The sequence below is a fragment of the Aethalodelphis obliquidens genome, unplaced genomic scaffold (assembly GCF_003676395.1).
Source record: "Aethalodelphis obliquidens isolate GAN/ISIS:26980383/991018 unplaced genomic scaffold, ASM367639v1 scaffold14, whole genome shotgun sequence".
Lineage (NCBI taxonomy): Eukaryota > Metazoa > Chordata > Mammalia > Artiodactyla > Delphinidae > Aethalodelphis > Aethalodelphis obliquidens.
Window position 1 is genome coordinate 1,129,176 of NW_020837958.1, and position 26,795 is coordinate 1,155,970.

Genomic DNA, 26,795 nt, shown 5'->3' on the forward strand with positions numbered 1-26,795 from the left:
AAAGAATAATAATTGAAACAAAAAATACATAAATCCTAGACATGCTATCACTCCATTAAAGGCAAGGCAATGATGGCTCAGTGACACTAAGAGTTAAAAAACAACTGACAATTATTTCAAGTAGAAAACAACTTCTGAGTCATGTGATATGACTGACTGTGTTCTACATCCCCAAGGGCTTAAATACGAAATATGAAAAGTTTCTTACCTAATGCCACCTGGAGACTGATGCTCTTCTGCAACATCTAGAAAAAGTCCAAAACAAAACTTTATCTATGTAGGAATAGATATTTTCTCTCTGCAGCCAAGAGACTCAAACCAAATTACTGCCTAGGGTAATTACACAAAAGGAGAATTATCTGCAAAATGTCAAAAAGGAATCCTTCCTATAACACCACACTTACCCCTGAAAGTTAAGCTGTTCTGGTAAATGTTCAACATTACGTTTAAAATCAACAGGCAACTGGTTAATAAATAACCATACTCTATATTCACTGTACCATAATCAAGCTGATCTGTATTTGGTTCTGACTTGCAGATGAGTTGCAATGAACCAGTCTTGGACCTAGAGCTTCGGGTGTTCTCTGTGTCACGATGCCGAGAGGCAGATGTCCTGCTACTGCTACGCCAGCCCCGGCTAGGCTTAGTTGCAGCAACGGAAACTTCCTGAGGGACGGTAGAACCTTCTTCCTCTTTCTCTTCCTTGGGATCTAAATGAAAACATACATCATTCTTTTAAAGTTTATAGTTAACCAATAACAATCTCTGTATATCTACTCTTACAAATATAGTCAATGGAAAGATGATAAATGGTTTTTTTCCTCCCCCCACCCCGGGGGGGAACCTCAGAATTTTACTGATATAATAGAAACAACAAGACGAGAGTAAAATTTGATAAAACTTATCCTTATTGTCATCAGTCTAAAGAAAAAACTTTGTATGTTGCAAAGTAGTTATTTTACATTTATAGTATATTTTATATATATACTAAAAAATAATGCTAAGAGAAATATACCTAAGATCTAACCTTTTGTTCTATATTTTAACCTTTAGATCTAAGACAAAAGAAACTAAATTGAGTGAGTGGTCCCAAAAAGACCAGCTCTACTATAAGAAAGAAGCACACGTCTAGACGATTTAATAATCAAACAATGCTTCAAGTAAGTACTGAAGAGGAATTCCATAAAGAGGAATTCCATGGTAGGAATGCCTTCCCTTGATTCTATTCAATAATTTTACTTAGTATATTAAAAGTGAGCCTATATTGACCATGGAAGATCCTTTTAATAATCTCAGAATGGTAGTCCTTTCTAAGAATAGCACAGAATTTAGGTCTTAAGACTGATACATCTGACTATATAAACATAAAGTTTTCTGCATGGCAAATTCCTCTATAAGCAAAGTCTAACAGCCCAACAGAAAAACGGCAACTCAGTAAAAACATATGGTTTTCAGATATATGAACAAACAAAAACAATGACAACAAAGCTCAATCCACTCATAACAAGAGAAACTCAAATGAAAATCATATTGCTGTAGCATATTGGCAATGATCCAAATGTTTGTATTGGCAAGGCTGTAGGAAAATAGGAACTCTTAATAGAGATAACAGTGTGAACACCAGCAAAACCTTTCTATAAAGGACAATCTGGCAACATCTATCAAAATTATAAGTACATATACCTTTTCACGTTCATTTCAACTACTAGGAATTTATCCTACAAAACTATAATCACACTTATAAAACCCACATCCATAAAGTGTCCAAATATTATATATATGTGTGTATACCCGTGGTATAAATAAATAAATCTATGTATTTATATCTATATATCACAACAACACTTCTGGACAAATTTCAAGAAATTGAGATAAATACTGGTCACCTTCCAGGGGAAGGTCCAAAAATACTTCCAGTAATTCCACCTCAAAGTATCTACCCTAGGAAAATGAACTGGCACATGGAGGTTCACTATAACATGTTTATAATAGCCAAAATATGGAAACAACCTAACTCTCCACATTAAGGAGCCACTGTTTATTAAATAAACCATGATATCACCAAGATAGAATAAAACATATGGAGGTATCTGTAAAGAATGACATGGAATTACTGGCAAAAATGTTGTTAAATGGAAAAAATAAAACTTCATACACACACACACACACATATAGTATGGTAATTTTTTTTGCTTAACCTTTAAAAAAATGATCTGAAAAACTATAGTTTCCTCCACTATGGAACAAGGTGGTGACTGGGGGATATTTCAGCTTTAACTACACTGTTTGAAAGTTTTATGAGAACATATTAAGGTAATGAAATAACAGTCATTTGAAATGCAGATATGAATAGCAGTGGGAACTTTAAAAAAAACAGACATAATTGTTAAATCAGATATACGTTTCCTTTGATTTCCCTTTCACCACTAAAATGTCTTTCTTACCTTTCTACTATCTGAGCTACTTCAAGTATCAAAATAATAATAATAAAAAGTTTACAGTTGAAAATATCTTAAAGATTAACTAGTCTAAGTACAATCCAATGAATTTTCCCCTTAAAGTAACTGGAATGCCAATGAAGACAACTTGTTCAAGATCACAAAGTTATCTAAGCAGACTTGGATTTTAAAATCCTGTCTTGAGACTAGTAATCAAGGACTTCTACATGTAGGTCATGGCTGCTTTTAAGAAAATTTCTTCAAAGGGAGCAGTTCAATACCCTCCATAAAGTACTGAACATTAAATAATGAGGAGAAAATTATTTCTTTTACTCAACCCAGCTACGCTAATTTGGACTTTAAACCTATTCCATAACTTCCTATACTCAATAAAGCTCTTTTATACTTCACGATGAAAGGACTGTATGCCTACATCTTCTCATACTGTGGATATTATCCACTGGACAAATAACAGCAATTTGATGAGAACTGCTTATCCTTATAGAGCATAATAGCCTATTTTATTGAATAACATACCCATTCCGTAAAACTCTATAGTTTAAAAACAAAGCATTGTCAGAGAGTGACATCAGCAAAAATGTCCCTTTTCAGAAACACACACACACACCACACACCTGCCAGAATCAACTTTGTAAGAACTCTGGGATATAGTCATAGGTTTACAGCAACCAAGTAAACACTGAAGCAAGAAAAAAGTTAAACAAGCCACGTAAGGAAATCTCTGTCAAATCACACGTTGGGCACAAGCTTAACCAAGCAGAGCCTTTAGAGAGACCACACAAGACAAAGAATATGATTTTTTAAAATATGGTCAAACAGCTAAAGGAAATCACTGACAAAGAACTAAAGGAAATCAGGAGAATGATGTCTCAACAAATAGAAAAGTGCCAACAAAAAGACAGTAATTATAAAAAGGAACGAAACAGAAATTCTAGGGCTGAAAAGTATAATATCTGCAATCATTAAACAGCAGATCTGAGAAAGGAGACAAATCAGCAAACTTTAAGACAGGTCACAACTGAGAGCATCTAGTCCGAAGAATAGAAAGAAAAGAATGAAGAAAAATTAACAGAGACAAAGAGACCTGTGGGGGACCATTAAGCAAATCAACATACAGAGTTCCAGAAGGAGAGCAGAGAATGGAGCAGAAAGAATACTTGGAGAAATAAAGGATAAAAATGCCCCCAAATCTAAAAAAAAACACAATTCTACACAGACAAGAAACTCCACATCCTCCTTCCAAGTAATGTTACATTCACAGGTACTCAGCATCTTTTGGGGGGAAACAAACTGATAGCAAGTGGCTCCATCAATATCAGACAAAACAGACTGCAAGCCAAAACACTGTTCTAAGAGTCAAAGAGGGACGCTGTATATTAATAAAAGGGTCAATCAATCAAGAAGATACAAGAATTATAAACCTATACATACCTAATATATGAAGCAAAAAATGACAGAATTGAAGGGAGAAATAGGTATTACTAAGATAATTTGGAAACTTCAATACCTTACTTTCAGTAATGAATAAAATGACTACTCAGAAATTCAAATAGGAAATGAGGACCTGAGCAACACTATTAAAACAAAATTAAACCTAACAGATATATAATACTTCACCCCAAAACAACAGAATACACCATTTTCCCAAGTACACACAGAAGGTTCTCCAGAGTAGACCATATACTAAGCCACTCAAGTAATTTAAAAAGATTGAGGGACTTCCCTGACACCACGCTTCCACTGCAGGGGGCAAGGGTTCGTCGGGGAACTAAGATCCTGCCTGCCATGGGGTGTGGCCAACCACCACCACCACAACCACAAAACAAAAGAACAACATATCATAAAACATGGGCTGCAGAAAAAGCAGTGTTCTGAGGGAAATTTATAGACATCAATGGCTACATTAAAATAGAAAAAAAAAATCACATGTCTAATCAATAACCTAACTTCACACCTTAAAGAAAAAGGGGGCAGAAAGGAGCAAACCAACCCAAAGCTAGCAAAATGAAGGAAATAAAGAGTAGAGCAGAGATATCTAAGAAAATAGTAGACCAACAGAGAAAAATCAATGAAACCAAAAGTTAGTTCCTTGAAAAGATCAACAAAATTGACAAACCTTTAGCTAGACGGAGGGGAAAAAAAGAGGAGGCTCAAATTACCAAAAATCTGAACACACTTCTAAGAAGTGAAGACACTGAATTAGTAGTCAGAAACCTCCCAGTGAAAGAAAAGGCCAGGAGGAACCACTTCCCAACTCATTCTGTAAGGCCAGCATAACTCTGATACCAAAGCCAGACAAAGACATCACAAGAAAACTACAGACCAGTATTCCTGCAAACCAAATCCAGCACATATTAAGACTATGCAGCACATTAAAACTATGATCAAGTGGGATGCATCCCAGGATTATGAGAGCAGTTCAACACACAAAAATCAACTGATGTAATATACCACATTAATAGAATGAAGGAAAAAAGAACCCACACGATCATCTCAATTGATTCAGAAAAAGCATTTAACAAAATCAACAAACTTTCAAGATAAGAATGCACAATAAACTAGGAATAGACTAGAACTTCCTCAACCTGATAAAAGGCATTTATCAAACCCCTAGAGCTAATAAACTCACTGGCAAAAGACTGAAAACTCTTTCCCTAAGATCAGAAACAAAATAAGGATGCCCTTTCCCTCCACTTCTATTTAACACTGTACTGGAAGTTCCAGTCAGAGCATTAGACAAGAGAGAAAAAAGGCACATATATAGGAGGAGGAAGTAAAACTCCTCTATTTGCAAATGAAATGACCTTATTTCTAACGAATCTGTAAAAAAACCCCCAAACTATTAAAGGTAATACACAAATTTAGCAAAGTTGCAGAATACAAGATAAACAGACAAAAATTACTTTAACTATACCAGCAATGAGCAATCCAAAAAGGGAGTTAAGAAAATTATTCCATTTACAATTCAATCAAAAAGAAAAAAACTACTTAAATATTGCTGAAATGGCAATATTCCCCAAATAGACCTACAGATTGAATATAGTCCCTATCAAAATCTCAGCTTCCTTTTTCCCAGAAATTGAAAATGTGATCCTAAAATTCATATGAAAATGCAAGGCGCCTAGACTAGCCGAAACAATCTTAAAAGTGAATTGGAGGACTCACTTTGTCCAATCTCAAAAGTTACTACAAAGCTACAGTAATCAATCAGTACTACAGTGTGGGACTGGCATAAGGATGGACATAAAGACCAATGGAACTGTACTGAGAGTCCAGATATAAACCCATACGTCTACGGTCAAATAATTTTCGACGTGGTTGCCAAGACCATTAACGGGGAAAGAATAGCTTCTTCAACAAATGGATATCCACATGCAAAGAATGAAGCTGGACCCTTACCTTATACTATACACAAAAATTAACTCAAAATGGATCAAAGATCTAATTGTAAGAGCTAACACTAAGTAACTCTTAGAAATGAAGAAAATCTACGGAATGGAAAAAAATATTTGCAGGTCATATATCTAGAGTCTAATATCCAGAATATAAAAAACTCTCAATTTAACAACAAAAGACAAACCATCCAATTAAAAAATGGGCAAAGGAATTGAACAGTTATATCTCCGAAGAAGATACACAAATGGCCAAAAGTCACACAAAAAGATGCTCAATATAAGTCATTAGTGAAATGCAAATCAAAACCACAATGAGATTACCACTTCATACACACTAGGATGGCTACAATAATAATTTTAAAAATGAGAAATAACAAGTGTAGGAGAGAATGTGGAGAAATTGGAACTCTTGTACATTGCTGGTGGGAATGTAAAATGGTGCAGCCACTGTGGAAAATATCTGGCAGTTCCTCAAAAAAAATAAACATAGAATTACCATACTACCTGGCAATTCCACTCCTGGGTGTATACCCCTAAAGGTGAAAACAGGTATTCAAACAAATACTTGTGCATGGATGTTCCTAACAGTACAATCCACAAATGTGGAAACAAGTGAGATGTCTGTCAAACAATGAATGGATAAACAAAATGCAGTATATCCACACAATGGAATGTTACTCATAAAAAAAGGAATGCAGTACCTTTGGGACTCACATATACACACTGCTATATTTAAAACAGATAACCAACAAGGACCTACTGTATAGCACAGGGAACTCTGCTCAACATTCTGTAATAACCTAAATGGGAAAAGAATTTGAAAAAGAATAGATACATGTATATGTATAACTGAATCACTTTGCTGTATGCCTGAAATTTAACACAACATTGTTAATAAACTATACTCCAATATACAAAAATAAAAAATAAAATAGATTGTTTTTAAAATTCATTAAAAAAAAAGGAATGAAGTACCAATAGGTACTACTACATGCCATAACACAGATGAACCTTGAAAATATTATGCTATAGGACAAAAATCAGACACAAAAATCACATATCGTACAATTACATGTACATGAAATATTCAGAATAGAGGTAAATTCAGAGTAATGTTTTAAGGTAACTAAGGTAAAAGCAAATTAATGTTCGTTAGAAGCTAGAAATGGGGGTGGGGTGGGAAATGACTACCTTTAATGGGTATAGGGTCTTCTTTGGTGGGGACAGAGGTGATGGTGGCACAATACTATAAATGTACTAAATGTCACTGAATTCTATGCTTTAAAATGGTTAATTTTGTTACATGGATTTCACCTTAAAAAGAAAATACAAAGGGAAAAAAAGGAGCACTCCAGGTTCTCAGAGTAGAAACTGACAACAGAGGATAACCCACACATTAGGATAATCATGACAAGATGGAAAAGAACCAAGTTCTGTCTGTGTGATGCTTCAAAGACAATTTGTAGTTGTTTCTCATAACAGTAGGTGACTTTGAAGAGGCTCCTTGATACATAAGTGATAAGAAGAGAAAAGAGCCACAGTAGCCCAGGTGAAGGAAGACACCAGGCAAGCCACTGCAGGCACAGTGAATACAACCACGTTCTGGAAAGAGAAAGAAGGGACAAATCAAGAGTGGCTGATGCTATGAATTGAGATAAAAAGATACTGGTACTACTGGCAGGAATGTTTCTCCCAATTCTTCTAGGTACCAAAAGATGAAACATAAAGTAAATTTTCTCAATCCTAGAGCAACCAATAATCCTTTCAAAACAACCTAACATCAAATTCCAAAAGGTGACAGCCATTTTCATCATGACAAAATACTTCAAGTCTTAAGGTTTATCGTAACATGACCTGGTCCTCCTTCAGATTGCCTCATTTTCCTAACTGAGGCTTAGAGAAATTAAATGACTTACCCAAGATTATAGAGCTAACATTGATTTGGGGTAAATAGGGAATAGTTGGTTGATAGGCTGGAAGAAACCAGAGTAAAAGTCTCATCTCTATTTAAATATTTACGTTTCTTTTGGGAAACTAACAAACCTTAAATACTTGTTAAGTGCCTAATATTTTTTCCCTTTTTCTAAACTTAGTCTTCATAATCCTGCCAAGTAATTATTATTTTTATAGATGAGGAAAGCAAGTAACTGACTTTCCCAAGCTCACATATTAAATCGTGGAGCTGAGATTTGAACTCAGGTATATCTACGTCCAAAGTCTATATTCTTTCTACTATACCACATCTAATCATTAAAAGAGGAATGGGAACGTGCCAGTCCAAGAGCTTAATTCAGATTTGGTTCATTTCCACCCAGCCTTAGGTTCAGAGCCAAAAGAGAAGCTCATTTATGTAAGATACTGACCTAAAATACCACAAGAAGAATTACTTCAAGGAAGTGAATTCTTAATCTAAAACTGCATGTTTAGAACATTCACAGTATCACTACTCACAGTAGCTAGCTAAAAAGTGGATCAACTGATGAACAGATAGATCAAATGGAGTATTTCCATGCAAAGGAATGAAAATATTTATACATGCTACAACATGGATTAACCTCAAAAATCTTATGCTAAGTGAAAGAAGCCAGACTCAAAACAAACCTCACATATTGTATGTACAAGTTTATATATAAGAATGTCAGAAAAGGCAAATCTATATAGACTGAATTACACACTTAAAAATGTGTGAATTTTAAGGTGTGTAAATTATGCCTCAATAAATATTAATAAAATATGCACTGCAGCACTAGTCATAAAGGCCAGTAACTGAAAACTACCCAAATGCCCATCAGTAGTAAAATGGATAAATTGTGATACATTCCCCCACAATGGAACACTACGTAGCAATGAAAATAAACAATCTATAACAAATACAACATAGAGGAATGTCACATACAGTGAGCAAAAGAGGCCCTACAAAAAGAGAACATAATGTATTATTCCATTTATATAAAATTCAAAAACCTGCACAACTAGTTTGTGCTGTTCAAAGTCAGAATGGTGGTTATACATAGGAGTGGTTGATCATGTTCTGTTTCTTGAGCTGGGTAATGGTTACATGACTGGACTTGCCTTGTGAATATTAATGAAGCAGTACACTTCCAGTAAGTGTACCTTTGTATACGTATGGTATGTCTTGAGCAGCCAATCAATCAGTAAATAAAATCACCTGTAATTGGGGGGACACCTGAGAAATATCAAATGTCCTTCAATCCAGTAATAGTTAAATAAACACAGAACATACATATGTAGTCGTCATGGTTGGATGCCCACCAAGTATCTAATTCATCTCTTCCTCTCTCCTTAAAGAATCAAATCCACTATTAAAAAGAGGGTAAGCTAATGGTTTTGAAACTGTAGTTTGCAACCTCCTTTGGGTCCCCAATACCCTTTCAAGAAGTTTTCAAGGTCAAAATTCTTCACAAAAAAACCTGTTGGGATTTTGTTTTTGTTTTTTTTTTTTGGCGGTACATGGGCCTCTCACTGTCGCGGCCTCCCTCATCGCGGAGCACAGGCTCCAGACGCGCAGGCTCATCGGCCACGGCTCACAGGCCCAGCCGCTCCGCGGCATGCGGGACCCTCCTGGACCAGGGCACGAACCCGCGTCCCCTGCATCGGCAGGCGGACCCCCAACCACTGCGCCACCAGGGAAGCCCAAACCTGTTGGGATTTTGACTTGGATTATACTGCATTTATAGATCGATATGAGGAGAAATAACATCTTAACAATATTGAATCTTCAAATTCATGAACAAGGCACATCACTCCATTTATTTAGGTTTTTAATTTCACTCAGCAATGTTTTATACTTTTCAGTGTATAGGCATACTTCACATCTTTTATCAGATTTATCCCTAAGTGTTTTGTATTTTTGATACTATTGTAAAAGATATTTTAAAAATTTTATAATTTCAATGTTTTGCTGCTAATACACAGAAATACAATTGATTTTTGTATGTTGATCTTATATCCTGTGGGGTGACTTCAAGAGGCCTTGCAGCTTTTGGACCATTGACCTGAGCCTACCATGACATGAAAATGTGAACTGAAAGGCCACTGAGGAGAGGAACAACTGAGAAATAACAAATTTTTGTATCTTAAACCACTAAGTTTTTGAATGGTTTGTTATACAACAATGCATAAGAGTTTAGAGAGTCACAGTAAAGAAAATGGGGTTTAGAAATTTTCAAAGAGGTAAAGTTACAGAATCAGTCAATAAGAAGGTAGGATGTAAGTTGGGAGTTCAGGATCAAAGAAGTAAGCCACACGCAAGGAAGCAGGCAGGCAAAAGACAACCTCAGTTACCTCTAAGGGAATTAACTGCACTGAAGCTAAAGGGGTATCTGCCTGGATGTAGTTAGATCAACCTGGCTAGTTTTAATTCAGAGGAGCTTGATCCTTCTTGGACTTAAAAGGTCAGGGGTCATTAAATCAGAGAACTTCTTTTTGTCAGAGGTTCTCATCCACCCATGATCTCAGTGTGAGGATAATGTTATGCTTGCACGTAGAGACGGGTGTCTCTTCAGGGGTTTCAGATTCTTATATGCTGAGTGTCGGCTTGCCCACTCAGGACCTTAGGCTTCTTCTGCTTCAGTTTTCTTCTACCAGGGCATTCTGTTGCAACTCTCAATTGGTTCTGGCAGGGAAAGGAATCTCAATATAAAATCACTATTATATATAACAGAATAAACTGTGTTGAGATGGTTCGGATATGCTGAATCATAATCAGCAAATCATTATAAAGTTATTTTTTTATATGTAAGGGACAGAAAGACTCATTTACCTGAGTGATGCAACATCCCATAACTGAAAGGAGCTGATAATCAAGGCTTTCTAAGCCTATGTCACAATCCACACTAACCATAAATGAGGTATGTCTGCACTTCAGGAAGAACCACAGGAGGTCTGGATGTTTGAATTAGAAAAATGGTTTAAAGGTTATGGGGCATTGCCAACATGGAACAAGATGTTGAGCTGATCATTCTCATACTGAGAGAAATAATATGGTTCCTGTTACCTTAAGATAAAGGGCTAGGAAGGAAATAGGATAGATAAAATGCCTATCTAAACTACTGTCAGCCTCTTGAGACGTAAGCATTGTAACAGTCAGAACTTGAGTTTCGGAAACCAGATCGTACTACTCTGTGTATTTCGATAATTATCTCTACTTTGTTTTCCATAAATAATTAGTAAAGCCCATTTTGAAATATTAGCCAATCTCAGCAATATTAAAAGAAGTCAGGGAAAGCGAGTCTTTTTAATGTTTCAAGGAAGAATCGTGAAGACAATGTTCTGTACATCCTTTGCACAGAAACTCAAATGGTAAAAATTAAGTTAGATTTTTCTCGTTACAGTGGGAAAAAAAGGTGGGAATTCCTGTTCTATATATTAAAGGATGACACAAATATTGTTTAAAAATACTGGAAATGAGAGGATAAGAAATAATCAAAGGTATTCCAACTCAGGAAAACAGAAACACTCTGATGAAATTAAAGCTATGAAAGTTATTAGCTAGATAAGGCAAATAGTCAAAACTTTAAACAATCTAAGTAACTTCATAGATCTGTTATGAACTCATTTGGTGATTCTGTCTAGGCAATCTTTTCCAAACATCACTACTCCGTAACAAGAAGAGTAACTAAAAACAGTAAAATGATTTTGAATAAAAGATGAGACCCAAACTTTTATACAATCAAATTTTCAAGCACCCAGGATTCCAAACTGTTTCCCATAAGCTCTAATTTCATGAGCTATTCTTTAAATGGAGGAAAAAAAAGAAAAAAAGGAGGGGGTGTCTTATAGGTAATTCTGCATATTTTGGTATTTACATTGCATAGTACCCGAAATCAAAGTCTCTGAGAAGTCCTGCAATAAATAACTTTGATGACTCAAACACTGCCCACATTTATTTGACTCTGTAATATTTGTTATTATCCCATGAAACTCTTGAAACATTTAATAAAGATTAAGATACTACTGTCTCCTTTTTTACGATTTATCTTGGGCAGTTCTGGTTGGAGGTTTGAAAAGTGAAAGAAATTAAAATTAGCAGACAAAGTAATGCTGGGATTATTAATAATTACATTTAGTCAAACCATTCCTTTACTTCATTACCTTAAGTATAACATTGGTTCAAAACAAAGACCGGAATGAAAACATAAAGCCAAGTTAAAAAGGCATTAGCCAGGCCCCATCCCTCAGAATTTCTGCTAACATTCTTGGAAGCTCCACAATGATGGTGATAATCTCTGGCAGTGGTAAACCAAGCTTTCATGTTTTAAGCGATCACTTGTTGAATGAATTAATAAACACTATTCGCAAAGCAACTTTCCATTCTTTTACATATACCCATCAGGGTTAAAGAAATGTAGTAGGAACAGGGACCTACACTAATATGTTTCTTTACTATTATTTCAGCTTGAAAAATGAACATGGCATTTTGCAATTTAATAATTTAGAAACAACGGCAAGCTGTTTTTTTGTGTGTGCCAAGTCATTTATTCTAACATGTCCAAAGTTCTTATCTTTAGTTGAAGGGCAGCACATAATTTCAAGTTGTTTGGAGTAAATAAGAGTAAAAACAATCCTGAAAACATCTTTTCAATGTAAGAAAACAAAAAGATAGCTGTACCTTTAGAAAACCAACCTCCATTTCTTTATTCACTATCTAGTTGTATAAGATAAGATATACTTCTGTACCTATATATACTGTTCATAGAGTTGAACAGCTACTGTACAAGTAAACTAATGCAGAGACTGAGATGGGGGTTGGAGAGTATTTCTTGGAAATTTTACAAACTTAACAACAGCTACCTTTTATTGAGTCCTTACTGGATTCAGTGTATTGGATTATTTGCAATAAAAGGAAGAACTTGAATTCAAACCCTGAGCTCTAACTCTAGATCCAGAGTATTTAACTAGTGGATTAAAGTGGGATTGATTTAGACTGAATTAACCACAATGCAGTTTTAATCTCTCCTCAACTGCAAATCTGTACATAACATGCCAACCTCTGGTTTAAGAAACTGACACAAACAGTGATTAATTTATCTCCAGCAGGGTTCAAAATTTCCACCGTATTTTGTGACCTCGCCTCAAGACAACCCAAAATAATTTCTTTAGACGTAGTCTTTAGACACAGGAGGTACTTTTAGCTCTGATAAAGGCAGGTTGCGGTTTTTGCTTTTTGTCTTAATAGAAACTGCTCTGGTACCTGACTGCCACCTGTCTACATTTCCCCCTCATCCTAAAATTTCTAAAATGATCTCTGAGTAAGGAACACAAGACTTTCCATTCTTAGCAGACATATTCTAATTTCTAAGTATCAACAGCAACAAAATCCAAAACTTGCTAAACAAAATAGTCATGCAAAACTTTCTACACAAAAAACTTGCCTAGTACAAAATACTTACGCCTGGTATACTATGAAATATTAGCCTTAGATTCTAAAATTCAGAGAAAAAAGAAACCTGGTCACTGACGTCTAATTATTTACAAAGCAGCCACCAATTCAAGTTACTGGTTCCTAACCACACTGTCATTCTTCTCAATGGCATCAATTCAGGTTTTACACTTGCCTTATACATATTTGCAAAGCATTCTTTGTAAAAGAAAAGTCTACGTAAGAAAAGTAAGTATTTATGTTATATATATACATAATGAATTAACTGATCAATCCTTTAGGACTGGACCAAGACCAGACACTGTAAATGAAATATGCTTAAAAGTATCTCTGTTCCAGTTTTAAGAAGGACGCTGTGTATCTGAATGCAGCATCAAGGAACACAGCCAATAACTAGGGGAAAAAAATTTAATAAATGAGCAACTGGCCCAACATGACAGGGGCAATTTTAATAACCCCATCTGCAAAGCCAGAATAGTCTTTTTAAAAAAGCATTTAAAAGGATAAAGTGAACATCAGCTTCCCTTCATAATCCAGATAAGCAGAAGAGTACATTTAATACATGTATTTGGTTTGCTTTTTGAAAGACCTAATGACCCGATTTAATTATTCACCAGGCTAAAATCTTAGAAAACTCTTCTCTCCACATTCTTCAAACTGCATTTATAACATGAGTCTCTACAAGCATCAAGAGTTTGTCTATACTCTACTCTCTATACTCTGTATATATAGTCTACATATACTCTGTCGATATATGCTGTCTATATCATTCCTCTCTGTTACTTTACTGAAAAACCAAATAGTTTTAAAAATTGCAATAAAGTGACATCAAATAATCTGATTTCCCATTATTAGGTTTCTAAATAATGCCAAAATGTTCCACTTGCCCAAACCTGCTGCTAACTTAAATAGTTCTATCTACTCCAGTAATTCTTTACTAAATAAAAGTCACTTTTAAATAGGAACAATTTGAATTATTAGGCTGAAGCTCATTCTAATTTCTATCAGATTATAAAGCAGTCATATAATGTACATGAGGTAAGAATGACTCAGTCTTACCTTTGTCAGATGATACTTTTTCTGTGCATCTGAAAGAAAAGAGAATCAAATATTAAATGAATAATCTTGCACACTTTCTTAAAACACAAATATTTACCTCTTTCAGGTTCATCTCCAGAGTGATGCAGAAAACATCTAGAGTAGTACTGTCCAACAGAACTTTCTGGAGTGATGAAAATATTCTACATCTGCACTGTCCAATACGGTAGTTGCCATGTGGCTACTGAGTGCCTAAAACAGCTATGTAACTGAGGAACTGAATTTTCAGTTCTGATTAACGTAAATTTAAATAGCCACATGTAGCTATCATATTTGACAGCACACAGCTAGAGTATCATTCAAAAGTTGTTTTTAACTGTAAAAAGATATTAATACAAAGAAAATATTGCTAATTTTGTTGTATTAAATGGTCATAAGAGAAAAATGTCCTTATTCTACACAAATGCAGTAACTTGGGGTGAAATGAAATTATGTTTGAGATTTCCTCTAAAACACTTCTACCGAAAGAAAAAGAGGGGGAAGGGGGATAAAGGTAGCAAGCATGGCAAAATCTCAATTGTTAAATTTAGGTGATAAATACTGGGGTTTCAATATACTATTTCTCTACTTTGTGTTTATTTGACAATTTTCATAATAAAAATTTAATGAACCTAAAAGAAAACCCTAAAATTATTCATTTGTTAAACCCAAGTCAAAATCTATTTCTAAAAAGGCAACAGACTGGACCTCAGAAATAAATGTAACTTGCACTTTACAAATTGGAGAGGAACAGTAAAGAGGCTAATGTGTAATAAAATACTGGCTAAAAAAAAGTCATCCCCATGTTTTTAATTCAGGAAAATTTCTATCACACATAACTGTCGAGTAAGGTATAATGAATCCCCTCACAGCCATTACCCACATTCAAAGTTGACATGTCTTGGATCTTTACCATAAAGATGCCACACAGCATCTCTGAGCAGTACAGTTTTCTCTTTTTCTCTGAAAGCAAACCTAACACAAATGAAGACTCTTACGTTACAAAAGAATATCTAAACAAATACAGAAGCCACCGCATAATATAAATATTCTGTTCTCTTTAGAAAGACTAGATATCATTTTCTCATCCCATTTTTTAAATAAAGCTTGGTATAACTTTAAATTATGTTATTAATGTCCCAATTAACAACTAACACAAGAATACTGCTAACCATGTTAACTCTAAATGAAAAGTACAGAAACAATTGTTAGATCTTGAAACACTATACAATTAACTTTCTGAAAACCTTCTGGAATGGTTCAATGTTTCTTTTACCACACTGATCACTGTTAAGAGGAAAACTCAGGATTTCAGGCTTAAATACAATTGAAGCCTTCTCCAAAGAGTCAAGAAAAGTTTTTCCAATTCAGAATGTTACTGCCTCTTCATTCTCACTATTATGACCATTGCCTTTTCCTTACAAAAGCAGCAAGAAGGTATTATGCTAAGGTTTACTATCATTTTACTTTCAGCAAGAAAATAAACCCAAAATGGAACTCCATATACCAGAAAACAGAGCAGTATTTGTTTCCTTCATTTGTAACCCATCTGAGCCTGTAGGTTTACCTCTAGTAATATTCAGTTTTAGCCTGTATTCCCTGTGGTGAGGAAAGAACACCTTTCCTCAACAGCTAAATGAGAAATTAAAAAAAAAAAAGTATTTAAGTGTTAAATTCTGAAATGCATCAGATAACTAAAGGACTTATTATCACATGGGAGAAAGAAAATAAGCCTTTTACGTTTAAAGTAGTCTTATTTTAACAATATATTGTTTCCATATTAGCAGAAAGCAAGAATGTTTTAACTTATGAATCAGAAATAAGCTGGAGTGTGTGGGTGTGTGTGTATATATATAAATTCCCATATACATATACACACACACATATACATTTTTAAGTTAGATGAGTATATAAACATCTGTATTTGAAACATAAGAATGTTAACTCCAGAGTTTATTGGTTAAAATACAGCAAATGAAAAGCCTAATTCTTAGTACTGATATATAATCTTTCTTCAAATTTGGTTTATCTTTCCTTAATATTAGCCTTTAAGTTTTAATTTATAATGATTATAGATTTAACTTCATGCCTTTATCTTGAGCACATTCACTGAAAAATTCTTTATTTCCCTTCACAAAGAGTTCCTACTCTTTTCATTAATTTCTGAACATTTCAATGCAAATAGAAAAGTTGTTATAAGCTTAGGAAAGTTTCTAAAAATGATAATTATCATCTAACTATAAAGCTCATTTCACAAATCATAAATTATCAACTAAAGATGAAGCATATTTAAGGAGATTAAGTGACTTGCCCAAGGTCACTTAGTAAGCAGTAGAAAGCAATGTTTTTTCCTCTGTTATTTTGCCTTGTAAGAGGAAAAGAGGTTACAATCAATCCAAGTCTCTGTATTTACTGACATTATTAAGCTACTGTACACTCTGCTGTCTCTTCTATCAAGAGAAACAAATGTAGGTTTAACAGCTGATGACTGGGAATTTATTGGGGGAAATGTTATTTGGAAAGTAGGGCTGAATCAAGGTGAGAAGGCACTAGACCAGGGTTCAGTAAACTGAAATGTCTTAAAGGACTGTTTCTCACTTAATTAGTTTCAAAATTTATTTTATCATTCTGAAAACCTGTAAACCATGTACACATTTGACAAATCTCCACTAATCAATGCATCTTCCTCCTTTACTGCAAAGTCCTTGAGGATAAAGTCCATGTCTCATTTTCCTTTATAAACCCTGGGTCAACACAGTACCAGGACCAGTTACTGCTCAATCAAGGTTGGAGCTGAAATGCTTTAGTTCTTTGATTTCCAGGGCATGCAGTAAATTGAAAATGTGTAACAAAAAAATTATTACAATGAAAATGTATTGTAACAATCCAATCAAAACTGGATTTTTTATATATATATATATATATATAATTAAGAGAGAGTTCTGAGGCTAAGTGAAGGTAAAAGAACACTACTCTCTTTTATGATATTGGATGACAGAGAAAGGGACTTTAAGAATTAAGACTATTCTTCCCTCCCCACAAGGAATATTGTGAGGAAAAAAACTGAAGGGGTTTAATTAAGTCATCTTCATCCAAGTTCAACTACAGTAACATTTATAATGTGGAAATAAAAAAAGACTCATTAGTACTTTTTTGCCAAGAGTTAGGGAACGTAATAAACCATGACAGCCGGTAAAACTACCACTCTGTATAATCTTAAGAGATCATTTCTATAAGTAAAGCTGGTGGATCAGTAGGAGGGAAACGTGGCAAGGAGATATAGGTATGGGTAGATGAAGATAAAAGGGAATTAAAAAAATATATTAAGATGTTAACCTTCCTGTGTATGGTAACAGAAAAAGAATTAAAAATCCAATTTCACAGAATTTACATGAAAAAGACCACTACACACTAGTTTTACCTTTACCAAAGACATCACTGCTCAAAACAGTAACTTTTAGTAAATATTTCCTACATATCATGCTTTGTGTTAAGTGTTTCACAGGGTGTACTTAAGTCTCACAAACGCAGCTCATAGAGATTAACGTTATCGCCTATAGATAATAAAGTTGAGGCACGAGCAGTTTAATTTGTCCAAGGAATTTATATCCAAATAAGGCTAATGATATATCTCTTCAAATTTATGAGAATACAGAAGCTTAAATTTTCTGTGACCACGAAATTAATTTACAGCAATTAGGATCCTAATTGCAGCTGAACCATTTGTAAGTACATATTTTTGTTGTCCACAGAAATTTAGTTTACACAACTCTCTAAATTATGTTAATTTAAATAACATCTAATAATTTGAAAGCACATATAATACACAATAAACCTTTGAATTTTATTTCTCTTTCTGAGAGTCTTCTAAGACAAGCATGCCAAGGTCACAGACTTCACTCTTAATTTCGTAACAGGAGTGTTCTAAATCTATCGGGTCTGTACAAGCAAAATATTGCCATGCTCTCTGCTGGGGAGGTAGGGTGGTGGTGGAGGTGGGGGGGCATTTAAAACTGATTTCTCCCCCCACCTTCAACTTTCCCTGCTTTTACTAATTTTTTTCACTTGAAAGTCAAAAGACACAAATGCCTTCAGTAACGAATTCAATGGCTAATGTGATTGATTTCTAGAATTTACAAACACGTGTGCCTCAGTATTTTCAGCATAGAAACATTTTAATAAACAATTTAAAACATTTATATTTCTGATCATCTTAGTTTCTCTATGATCTCTAGGTAATAAAGAAATTACTTTCAGATTATTCTAATTTTTAAGGACGAAGTTCCTACATTAAAACATATGCAAAAACAAACACATAAGCTACTTGTCAAAAAAAATGAAAGAAAACGCCACTCATCTTGTTACATGAAAGACTCTATACTTAAAAATGGCAAGCCACGTTTTACCCGACTACTAAGTCCCAGGTTTTTAAAACGAGTGAAAAGTGATGTGAAAATTCAGTAGAGTGAAAAAAGCTACATAACGATACTAGTACAACTGGCTCTTGAGCTAATTAATGGGACGGGGTGGGGGTGAGGGGAACGACACAATTTTGAAGGCTAAGATCTAAGCTCATGCTGTAGATTTCCTAATGGGGATGTGATGTAATACTGGAGAGCCGCCCTAAGCGGGAAAGGGATAGGCTGACAAAGGGAGCGCAGATGCCAGAGTGCGGGAGAAGCCTGAGGCGGCAGGGAAGAGGTGGGTCACTAAGGAGCAGAAGAAGTGTATCCTACAAAGGACGCCTTCAGGGAGTGGGGAAGTGGCCGGACAGACAGGCAAGGGGGGCGGAGGAAGCCAGAGAGAAGTGATAAGACCGCTAGGGAAGCGGCGTGACATCTGCCATGCGAGCCGGCAGGGGGCAGAGCAAGCAGTATGTCACGTGGAGTGATCGCTACGGGAGCCGAGAGGATTGCGTGCGGGTAGAGGGGGGTCTTTCCCACCGCCTGAAAGACTGCGTTACTCACAGGAGTCGCGGACTCTTCTTGCCCTGAGCTGGAGATGGGGGCTTCGCGGCCTGGGACTGCTGCCCTGGGGCGTCGGGAGGCCTGGCGCTGGGGCTGCTCCTCCGCCGGCGGGGATACTCGGCCTTCCTCCGGCGGGACACAGCGGCGGCGGCGGCCGCAGCGGCCCGGCCCCGGTCCCGACCTCCCCTCAGCACGCGGCTGCTAGTGGTCCCCCCAGGGGCCGCCGCCGCCGCTTCAGGGGGCTGTTGCTGGGGCTCCTCCGGAGCCGCCTTGGCCGCCGCCGCCTCTCCCCCTTCCTGGTCCTGCTGCTCCGGGGGTCTCGGCTCTTCCGTCTCCCCCGGCATCGGGACTCGTCCGCCCCCCACCCCCTAGTCCCAGGCGGTGGAGGCGGAGGCGGCGGCGGCCGCGGCGCTGCTCCCCCCGCCCCCCGGAGCGACCGGCTCACTCTCACTCGGCGCTCCTCGTTCCCCCCCTCCCCTCCGCCCGGCTCCGAGGGCGCCCCCCCCACCCCCTGCCACTCAAGGCCTTCTACCGCAGGCCGCGCGCGCGCGCCCGCCACAGACGCGCAGCGGACCAATCGGAGAGGAGGAACGGCTTCTTCGCCCCGCCCCCCAAGGTCTCTCACGCAGCGGCGTACCGGTTCCCTCCCCCACCCCTCCCTTCAACCAATCAGGAAACGGCTCCAAGGGAGCGCGCGAGGTTTTCTTCCCCGCGCACCCGTTCTCACCGTTAAACGGCTGTGTCTCGCGACAATGCCAAAATGACCTTTCTCCCCCACCTCCGGAGCTCAATGCGCGCTAAGGGCAGTGGGAGGGGCAGGTCTCGCGAGGAGGTTGGTGGGAAAAAAACGCACCTCTTTCCCCGCCTCGCGCGCACCCTGGAATGGCTGCGCGCGCACCTGCCTCCCTAAGGAGCCGCTAATGCCACAAGGGCTCTTTCTATCCTTCTTCCTTAAGCCGCGGAAGTAGCCTCGGCGTTCTTCTGCCCCCACCCCGATCCCACTTTCCTGTCTGTAGCCTTTCTGTCCCCAGCGCCGCCAGGTCTTGCGGGGAGAAGGGGGAAATTTTTTTGAGCTGTCGCTTCTCCTTTAAGAAAAAAAGCCCCGTCGGCTGCCGGATGAAAGTCTCTGAAAAAATGGCGGCGGTAGGACAGAGGCGGGGTCGTGAGGGCAAGGAGGACCCGCCTTTTGGCGCATGAGCATGGTTAACTTGCCCAGGGGCATCCTGGGAAATGAAGTTCAACTTATTCTACGCCTTAGGAAAAAAGATACGGAGCCAGAGGCGGAGAGGATGCTGGGAGTGTTTGACTGATGCGCGATGGGAAAGGTAGTTTACTCTTTTCGAATTTACTCTTCCGGGGAGGCAGTGTTTCCGGGTTAGGCCTCAACGCCTGCGTAGATCTGACCACAATTGTGGGCCCAGTGGCTGGTGGGGTTTGCCTGGCAGGGTTTTCCGTAGTTTCGTACTTGGTGTTGGCGAACCATTTGTAGGGTGGACACGTAATAGCCCTCATCTTTGTCTGGTTAGGTGGCACCTCATCTGGGACCGCTTAGCGTTTATATCTGCAATATTCGTCTTTTGTGTCTGACCCACTAACCTGTGAGCGTCTGGAGGTCAGGGATTGAATCTGGTTCCGTTGGATCCTAGGGGGGCTAGCACAATTCCTACCACTCATTTGATACTTAATAAAAGTTTGTAGAAGTAATTGTAGAATTGCTTTTTTACTAGATGTTGTCGGGGCCGAGGAACTGGTATCGGCTGCTTAACTTGGCTGTGGTCCCTGGGCTGGAAGGAAGGGAGGTGAAGGGTTGTTAGCGTGACCTACCCGGAAAACTGAAGGCCTCCCTCACACTCCCCACCCTGAAACCATCTGCTTCTGCGGTTTTTAAATGTTTCTGCTGCACAGGAAGCATGGTCAGAATAGCAGCTTTGTCAGAAATTACTTTTCTCTCCGCTAGCATGTGAAACTAAATTGCCCTAACGCATCAAACGGGAGTTTCCGTTTGCTTGTCTCCAAGTTGCATTTGGTGATGTCTGTGAGCTTTTTGCGTTGCTTCCTTTTTTCCTTTCATCCATTATAATCGAGGAGCGATTTGCAGGAACAGTTCTTACCCCTGGAAACTAAAGCATCCGGGGTTAAAAATCTTCAACGTAAGTGAATGGAAACAAGATCTCGGAATCCAGTTCTAAATTTCACATTAATCATTTAGTTAAACTGCAGATGGAGTCCAATATCTGCAAGACAAATGCTGAAGAGCATTTTTCCTTCCAGGATTTTGGCTCAGTTACCACTTCAGATTGGGCAAATGTTCGTATTCTCTGTTGAGTGTTTTGCACTTTCATGCGGGTAACGGCATTTCAGTTGTCAAAACTGTTGAGCATAGTGTGGATGGGAATTTTTCAAACCTATGTTTGCAGTGAGCAGACTTTTAGAATGGCACTGACATCCAATGGCTGCTCAAAGTAATGCAGAGATGGGATCTCCTTTACATTAAAAACATTTTTTTAAAGTTTTAGAGTCACAATGGAATGGAGAATGAATGATTCCTTTAGATTAACCTTAAAAAGACCACTGTGTTGTAGAGGAAAGATTACAGGCTTTGAAGTTAAATCTGTTATAGTAAGTAACAAAGCCACCTACTAATTATATTATCTTTAGCAAGTTTCTATTCTTTGTATCTATTTAACCACTGGTAAAAATGGGGATAACATCTATTTCACAGGACCGTAATTTTAGTTCTTTATGTACTGCCTTCTCACAGTAGGCCTTTTGTAATTGTTTTGTTTTATTCAAGGTGAATAAAATCACAGTGGTTAAAAAAAAGAAGTGAAAGTTAACCTCAGTGTCACTTTTTAGAGAAACTAAGACAATATAACTAGGCAGGAATTGTGCTTAATCGAGAATGTCTGCAGCTTAGAACCTGGTGTCTTAAATCTTCCAGTTTCATTCTTCATGACCCCTATAGTTGTTTGCATTTTGAACCACTGAAATAAACTTGGCCCTGAGAATCCAAATGTGAACCTGGTCCTGAGAATCCTGTTCTGCCTTTTTTTTTTTAATCTTTTTATTCTTTATTGGAGTATAGTTGATTAACAATGTTGTATTAGTTTCAGGTATATAACAAAGTGATTCAGTTATACATATACATGTATCTATTCTTTTTCAAATTCTTTTCCCAATTAGGTTGTTACAGAATATTGAGCAGAGTTCCCTGTGCTGTACAGTAGGTCCTTGTTGGTTATCCATTTTAAATATAGCAGTGTGTCCATCCCACACTCCCTAACTATCCCTCCCCACCACTACCCCTCTGGTAACCATAAATTCAGTTCTCTAAGTCTGTGAGTCTGCTTCTATTTTATAAATAAGTTCATTTGTATCTCTTTTTTTTTTTTTCTGCCTTTAATGGGTTGATGATCTATTCAGAAAACCAGGTAAGCACAATTTCTGGATAATTAAGCAAAATGAATTGGGTGCTAGTTAACTCTGATGGAAATTTTATGAAGGAGATTGTGCTTCCGTGGTCCCTCAGGGGAAAAAAAAATCAGATTCCATCATGCACAGTTACAGCAGGATACCCACACTGGGCAAAAACACAAGTGCAAATCTGCCATTCCCATGAATTCAAAATGAATCCAGGCACATAGTAGGTTCTCAAATTTTTCAAAACTAGTTTTGATTCTTATCCCCCTGGCCAATGCACAGCCAGAACTCAAATCCAATTACTCACCTTTTATGTCAGGCTCATTTTTTAAAACTCTGACCTACAAAAAAGAAAAAAAGAAAAAAAAAAAAAAGAAAGAAACTCACCAAATCAAATCAAAAGAGAGGAAGTGCTAAGCAAATACAGGAACCAAAAAGGGTTATAGAGGCTGCTTCACGCTGGCTCATTCAGTTCCTTTGCGGTCCTCTTCTTCAACACATGCCAAAACAGTTCTTCACAACCTGTGGTACCAGAGCATCTTGGGTGTGTGACGATGGAAGAGTTGGGTGAGTGAGGAGCTTCTTGGAGGAGAAACTCTGAGGGAATGAAGACTTGGCTGCCATCTCCATGTGTGGTGGGGTATACTTCTAGCCAGATGGAGGATAGTGTTGGAAAATTTTATTTTCACTTCTTTCCTGACCTCAGGCCAACCAAGAGTGAAGCATGAGGAACTATGTTATTTTGGGGAACTATGGGTTTGCTGTTTGCAGAGGCACAATAGGCAGAGAATTTGGTGCTAACCACAGAGTAAACGCTGCACAAATACTTTGGGGCTGAATTGTGATTGAAATTGTCATTTTATTATGAGCATTTTGCCTCTTGGGGGCTGCTGGAGATCATAGGGTGATCACAGAGTTGGCAAGTTCAGAGATGTGATTTGGGGGGAAAAAGAAAGAAAAAGGAGGGGGGTTAAAGGGTGTTCTGAGAAGAAATAGAATAGAAGTACAAGAATGAGGGATTCGCAAAGGTTGGAGAAAGGCCAGAGCAGTTTCATTTGTTCCATGGTTTAGTATTAAATAAGATACAGCACTATTACTCCAGTGCTTTCACTGCTAAGATGTTTATTGAGAGCAATTCTGAAGGAACAGATTACCATGGCCTGCAAATATGATACCTCCTTCCACTCCAAAGCAATTGAAACCAGCAGTGAAGCCATTGACCACACTGCTCAGAGAGATCCCTGATTTCAAACCTTTGGAGTAATGTAAGGTCTGTCATTCTTGGGACTCATTCCATATCTTTTGCCAACTTTTGTTGCTGTCATCCTTACTAACACTGAGTCACCTTTACCCAATGTTCACGCTGCATAATTACACGGTGTCCTGGGTTTTTGTATGTTTGGGGTATGTCAAAAGTGCCAATGACAACAATAAAAAACATCTTGCATGTTGTCTTTATAAAAAAAATGTATTTTGAGGGCTTCCCTGGTGGCGCAGTGGTTGAGAGTCCGCCTGCCGATGCGGGGGACACGGGGTCGTGCCCCAGTCCGGGAAGATCCCACCTGCCGCGGAGCAGCTGGGCGCGTGAGCCATGGCCGCTGAGCCTGCGCGTCCGGAGCCTGTGCTCCGCAGCGGGAGAGGCCACAACAGTGAGAGGCCCGCGTACCACAAAAAAAAAAAAAAAAAGTATTTTGAGAGCTGGAGGAGTAGAGGAAGGAAGGAAGGCAAATTACAGGAGGGAAGAGATGTTAATGAGAAGGAGAAGGGTATTTAATGTTTAATAAATATTGAACTGTTTTGGAAATAAAGTCTGTTTTGATAGTTGGAGTAGAATATATTTTGGATTTGGGGTAGACTCCCAGTTCTTATCCTGTGTGAAGGTTGGAGAAGTTCACATTTCTGTACAAGTTCCTCCAGAGTCCAGTTCTGCTTTTTTATTTTAGGGCTACCTCATGGCTTTAATGTAGGTAATCGGCAAGGGGAGTAATGCTTATTCAGTGTAGCTTATTAAGCTACATTTGTACATATGTTAATCATTTTAGTGTTCCAAGCAACCTTCTGAGATAGGTTTTATCCACTGTTTTTTTTCAAATGAAAAAACTAAGAAAAACAAAATAACTTGTTCAGTGTCACTCTTAGGAGCATCTGACACCAAAACCGATTAAGTGACAAGGTGTTCTCCCATTTTAGCAGTTTGTTGGCTCTGGTGTTCCAGCCAATAGGATAACCCAGATAATTTAATATTTTTTTAAAAAGTAGATTTGTGCAGTTTTGCATTTCCTCAGCAGGATGAATGGTAGAGAAATTTGGTCCAGAAATGTGAAAAGTACCAAGTGGCCTGGAAGGTAACATTCATGTATGTTATCCAGGTGGCTAAACATCATTAGGCTGTTAATAGCTACACCTCAATCGCTTCTTCAAATTGTCATCGGCTCAATAACCACCCAAAAGACTTAGGGTGGGTGTTTCCTCTCCAATGTGGAGAAATAGCATGGAGGACAAGTCAGCCCAGGCGGGCCAATATTTCCTCTCTGCAGTACTGCCCCCAAGGTTAGTAGTTTATATCCACCCAGAAAGTCTTACTTAAACCCTCATTACATGGGGATGCTAGATAAAGGGGAAGCGGGAGCAGACTCTGGCTCTGAGTGAAGTCGTTACAGTCTAGTGAGACCTTCAAGACACCTCACTTACTTCCCTTCCTGTGAATGTTGACACTGTTTGATTTCCACAGATGAGGCGCTATGAAAATGGACTGCAGCGTGTTCAGTCTGATACCCCCTACCCTGCACCAGTAATCCCATATTTGTCATGCTGAAATTAGGCATCTTCAAATCACAGCATCTGGCCAAAAGGGAGATAATCTCGGGGTGTTGGTGATATGTACACTCATAGGAAACAGGAAGAGAAAGGCCTGTTAACTCATGACCCAGAAAGGAGTTTTAGTAACTCTGGTTAGCTGGCGCTTCTAAGGGTAACCTTCTACTCCTAGTGGTATTGTTTGCTTCTCTTGCAGAGGGTCTTCCCTCTCCCCTCATCTTTATTGTAAATGCCTTTTTTTTTTTTTAAGATTTAATTTTATTCATTTTTGGCTGCGTTGGGTCTTCGTTGCTGTGCTCAGGCTTTCTCTGGTTGTGGCTAGAGGGGGCTACTCTTAGTTGCGGTGCGTGGGCTCTAGGCACGCAGGCTCAGTAGTTGTGGTGCACAGGCTTAGTTGCTCCGCGGCATGTGGGATCTTCCTGGACTAGGGATCGAACCCGTGTCTCCTGCATTGGCAGGCAGATTCTTATCTGCTGCGCCACCAGGGAAGTCCCAATTTTTTATTTTGAATCCAAGAGGAACCATGACTTCTGTTTGGAGCAAAGCTTAAGAAATAGAAAAGAAAGAAGCTATATCTTAATAAAGGGCTATAGAATAAAAATTTGGAACTCAGAGATTTGGCATTCAGTTTGGCTAGTAAAGTCCTGAGAGAAAAAGTTTTACTTTCTATTTCTACCTTACTTTTTCTTTTCTTTCCTCTTCTTTTTAAAAACCTTTTATTATAGAGAATTTTAAAATTTACAGAAGGAAAGAAAATAGTTAAAGAGATCTGATGTACCCATCAATCACCTTAAACAATTATCAACTCTTGGTTAATCTTATTTCATGTATACATCCACCCATGCCTTCCATTCCTAGATTATTTTAAAGTGATTTCACACATTGTATCATTTCATATGTAAATATTTCAGCATAAATATATATATATACATTTATACAAATAACCATAATACCATTATCATATCCATAATATCCTTAATAGTAATTTCTTAATGTCATGAAATACCATTATCACACCCAAAATATTAACAGAAATTACTTAATATTATCAAATATCCTATCACAACTAAAATAAGTTAACAGTACTTACTACTTATTGAATTTTCAGTCACTGTTCAGTATTACTAATTGTTTCTTTCTTTGTTTGGATTTTGCTTGTTTATTTAAGAATCATACATTGAAATCGGTTGTAAGTCTCTTATGTCTCTTTTAACCTATTGGTTCCCCCTCTATCTCTTCTTTTCCATTACAGTTTATT

General features: G+C 37.8%; 2 protein-coding genes across 10 annotated transcripts in view; one reads left to right on the forward strand and one right to left on the reverse strand.

The window, feature by feature from the left end:
- Positions 1–19,806, reverse strand: part of ZFP91 (ZFP91 zinc finger protein, atypical E3 ubiquitin ligase) — a 29,638-nt gene extending 9,832 nt beyond the window's left edge. Inside the window, exons 1-4 of one of the 2 annotated variants that reach the window (XM_027114621.1) lie at positions 19,301–19,806; positions 14,316–14,344; positions 501–710; positions 209–245 (exon numbers count right to left, since the gene is read on the reverse strand). In XM_027114621.1, coding sequence (XP_026970422.1) covers positions 209–245; positions 501–710; positions 14,316–14,344; positions 19,301–19,644 — 620 coding nt within the window. In that variant the 5' untranslated portion in view covers positions 19,645–19,806. The remainder of the gene's footprint in view (positions 1–208; positions 246–500; positions 711–14,315; positions 14,345–19,300) is intronic. The other variant, XM_027114619.1, reaches the window with a different exon arrangement.
- The window catches only part of LPXN (leupaxin), a 44,167-nt gene continuing 36,262 nt past the window's right edge, over positions 18,891–26,795 (forward strand). The window contains exons 1-2 of one of the 8 annotated variants that reach the window (XM_027114625.1): positions 19,807–19,916; positions 20,559–20,625. In XM_027114625.1, coding sequence (XP_026970426.1) covers positions 20,610–20,625 — 16 coding nt within the window. In that variant the 5' untranslated portion in view covers positions 19,807–19,916; positions 20,559–20,609. Of the gene's footprint in view, positions 19,035–19,806; positions 20,626–23,179; positions 23,288–26,795 lie in introns of those variants that run through there. The other 7 variants (XM_027114627.1, XM_027114624.1, XM_027114622.1 and 4 more) reach the window with 7 other exon arrangements.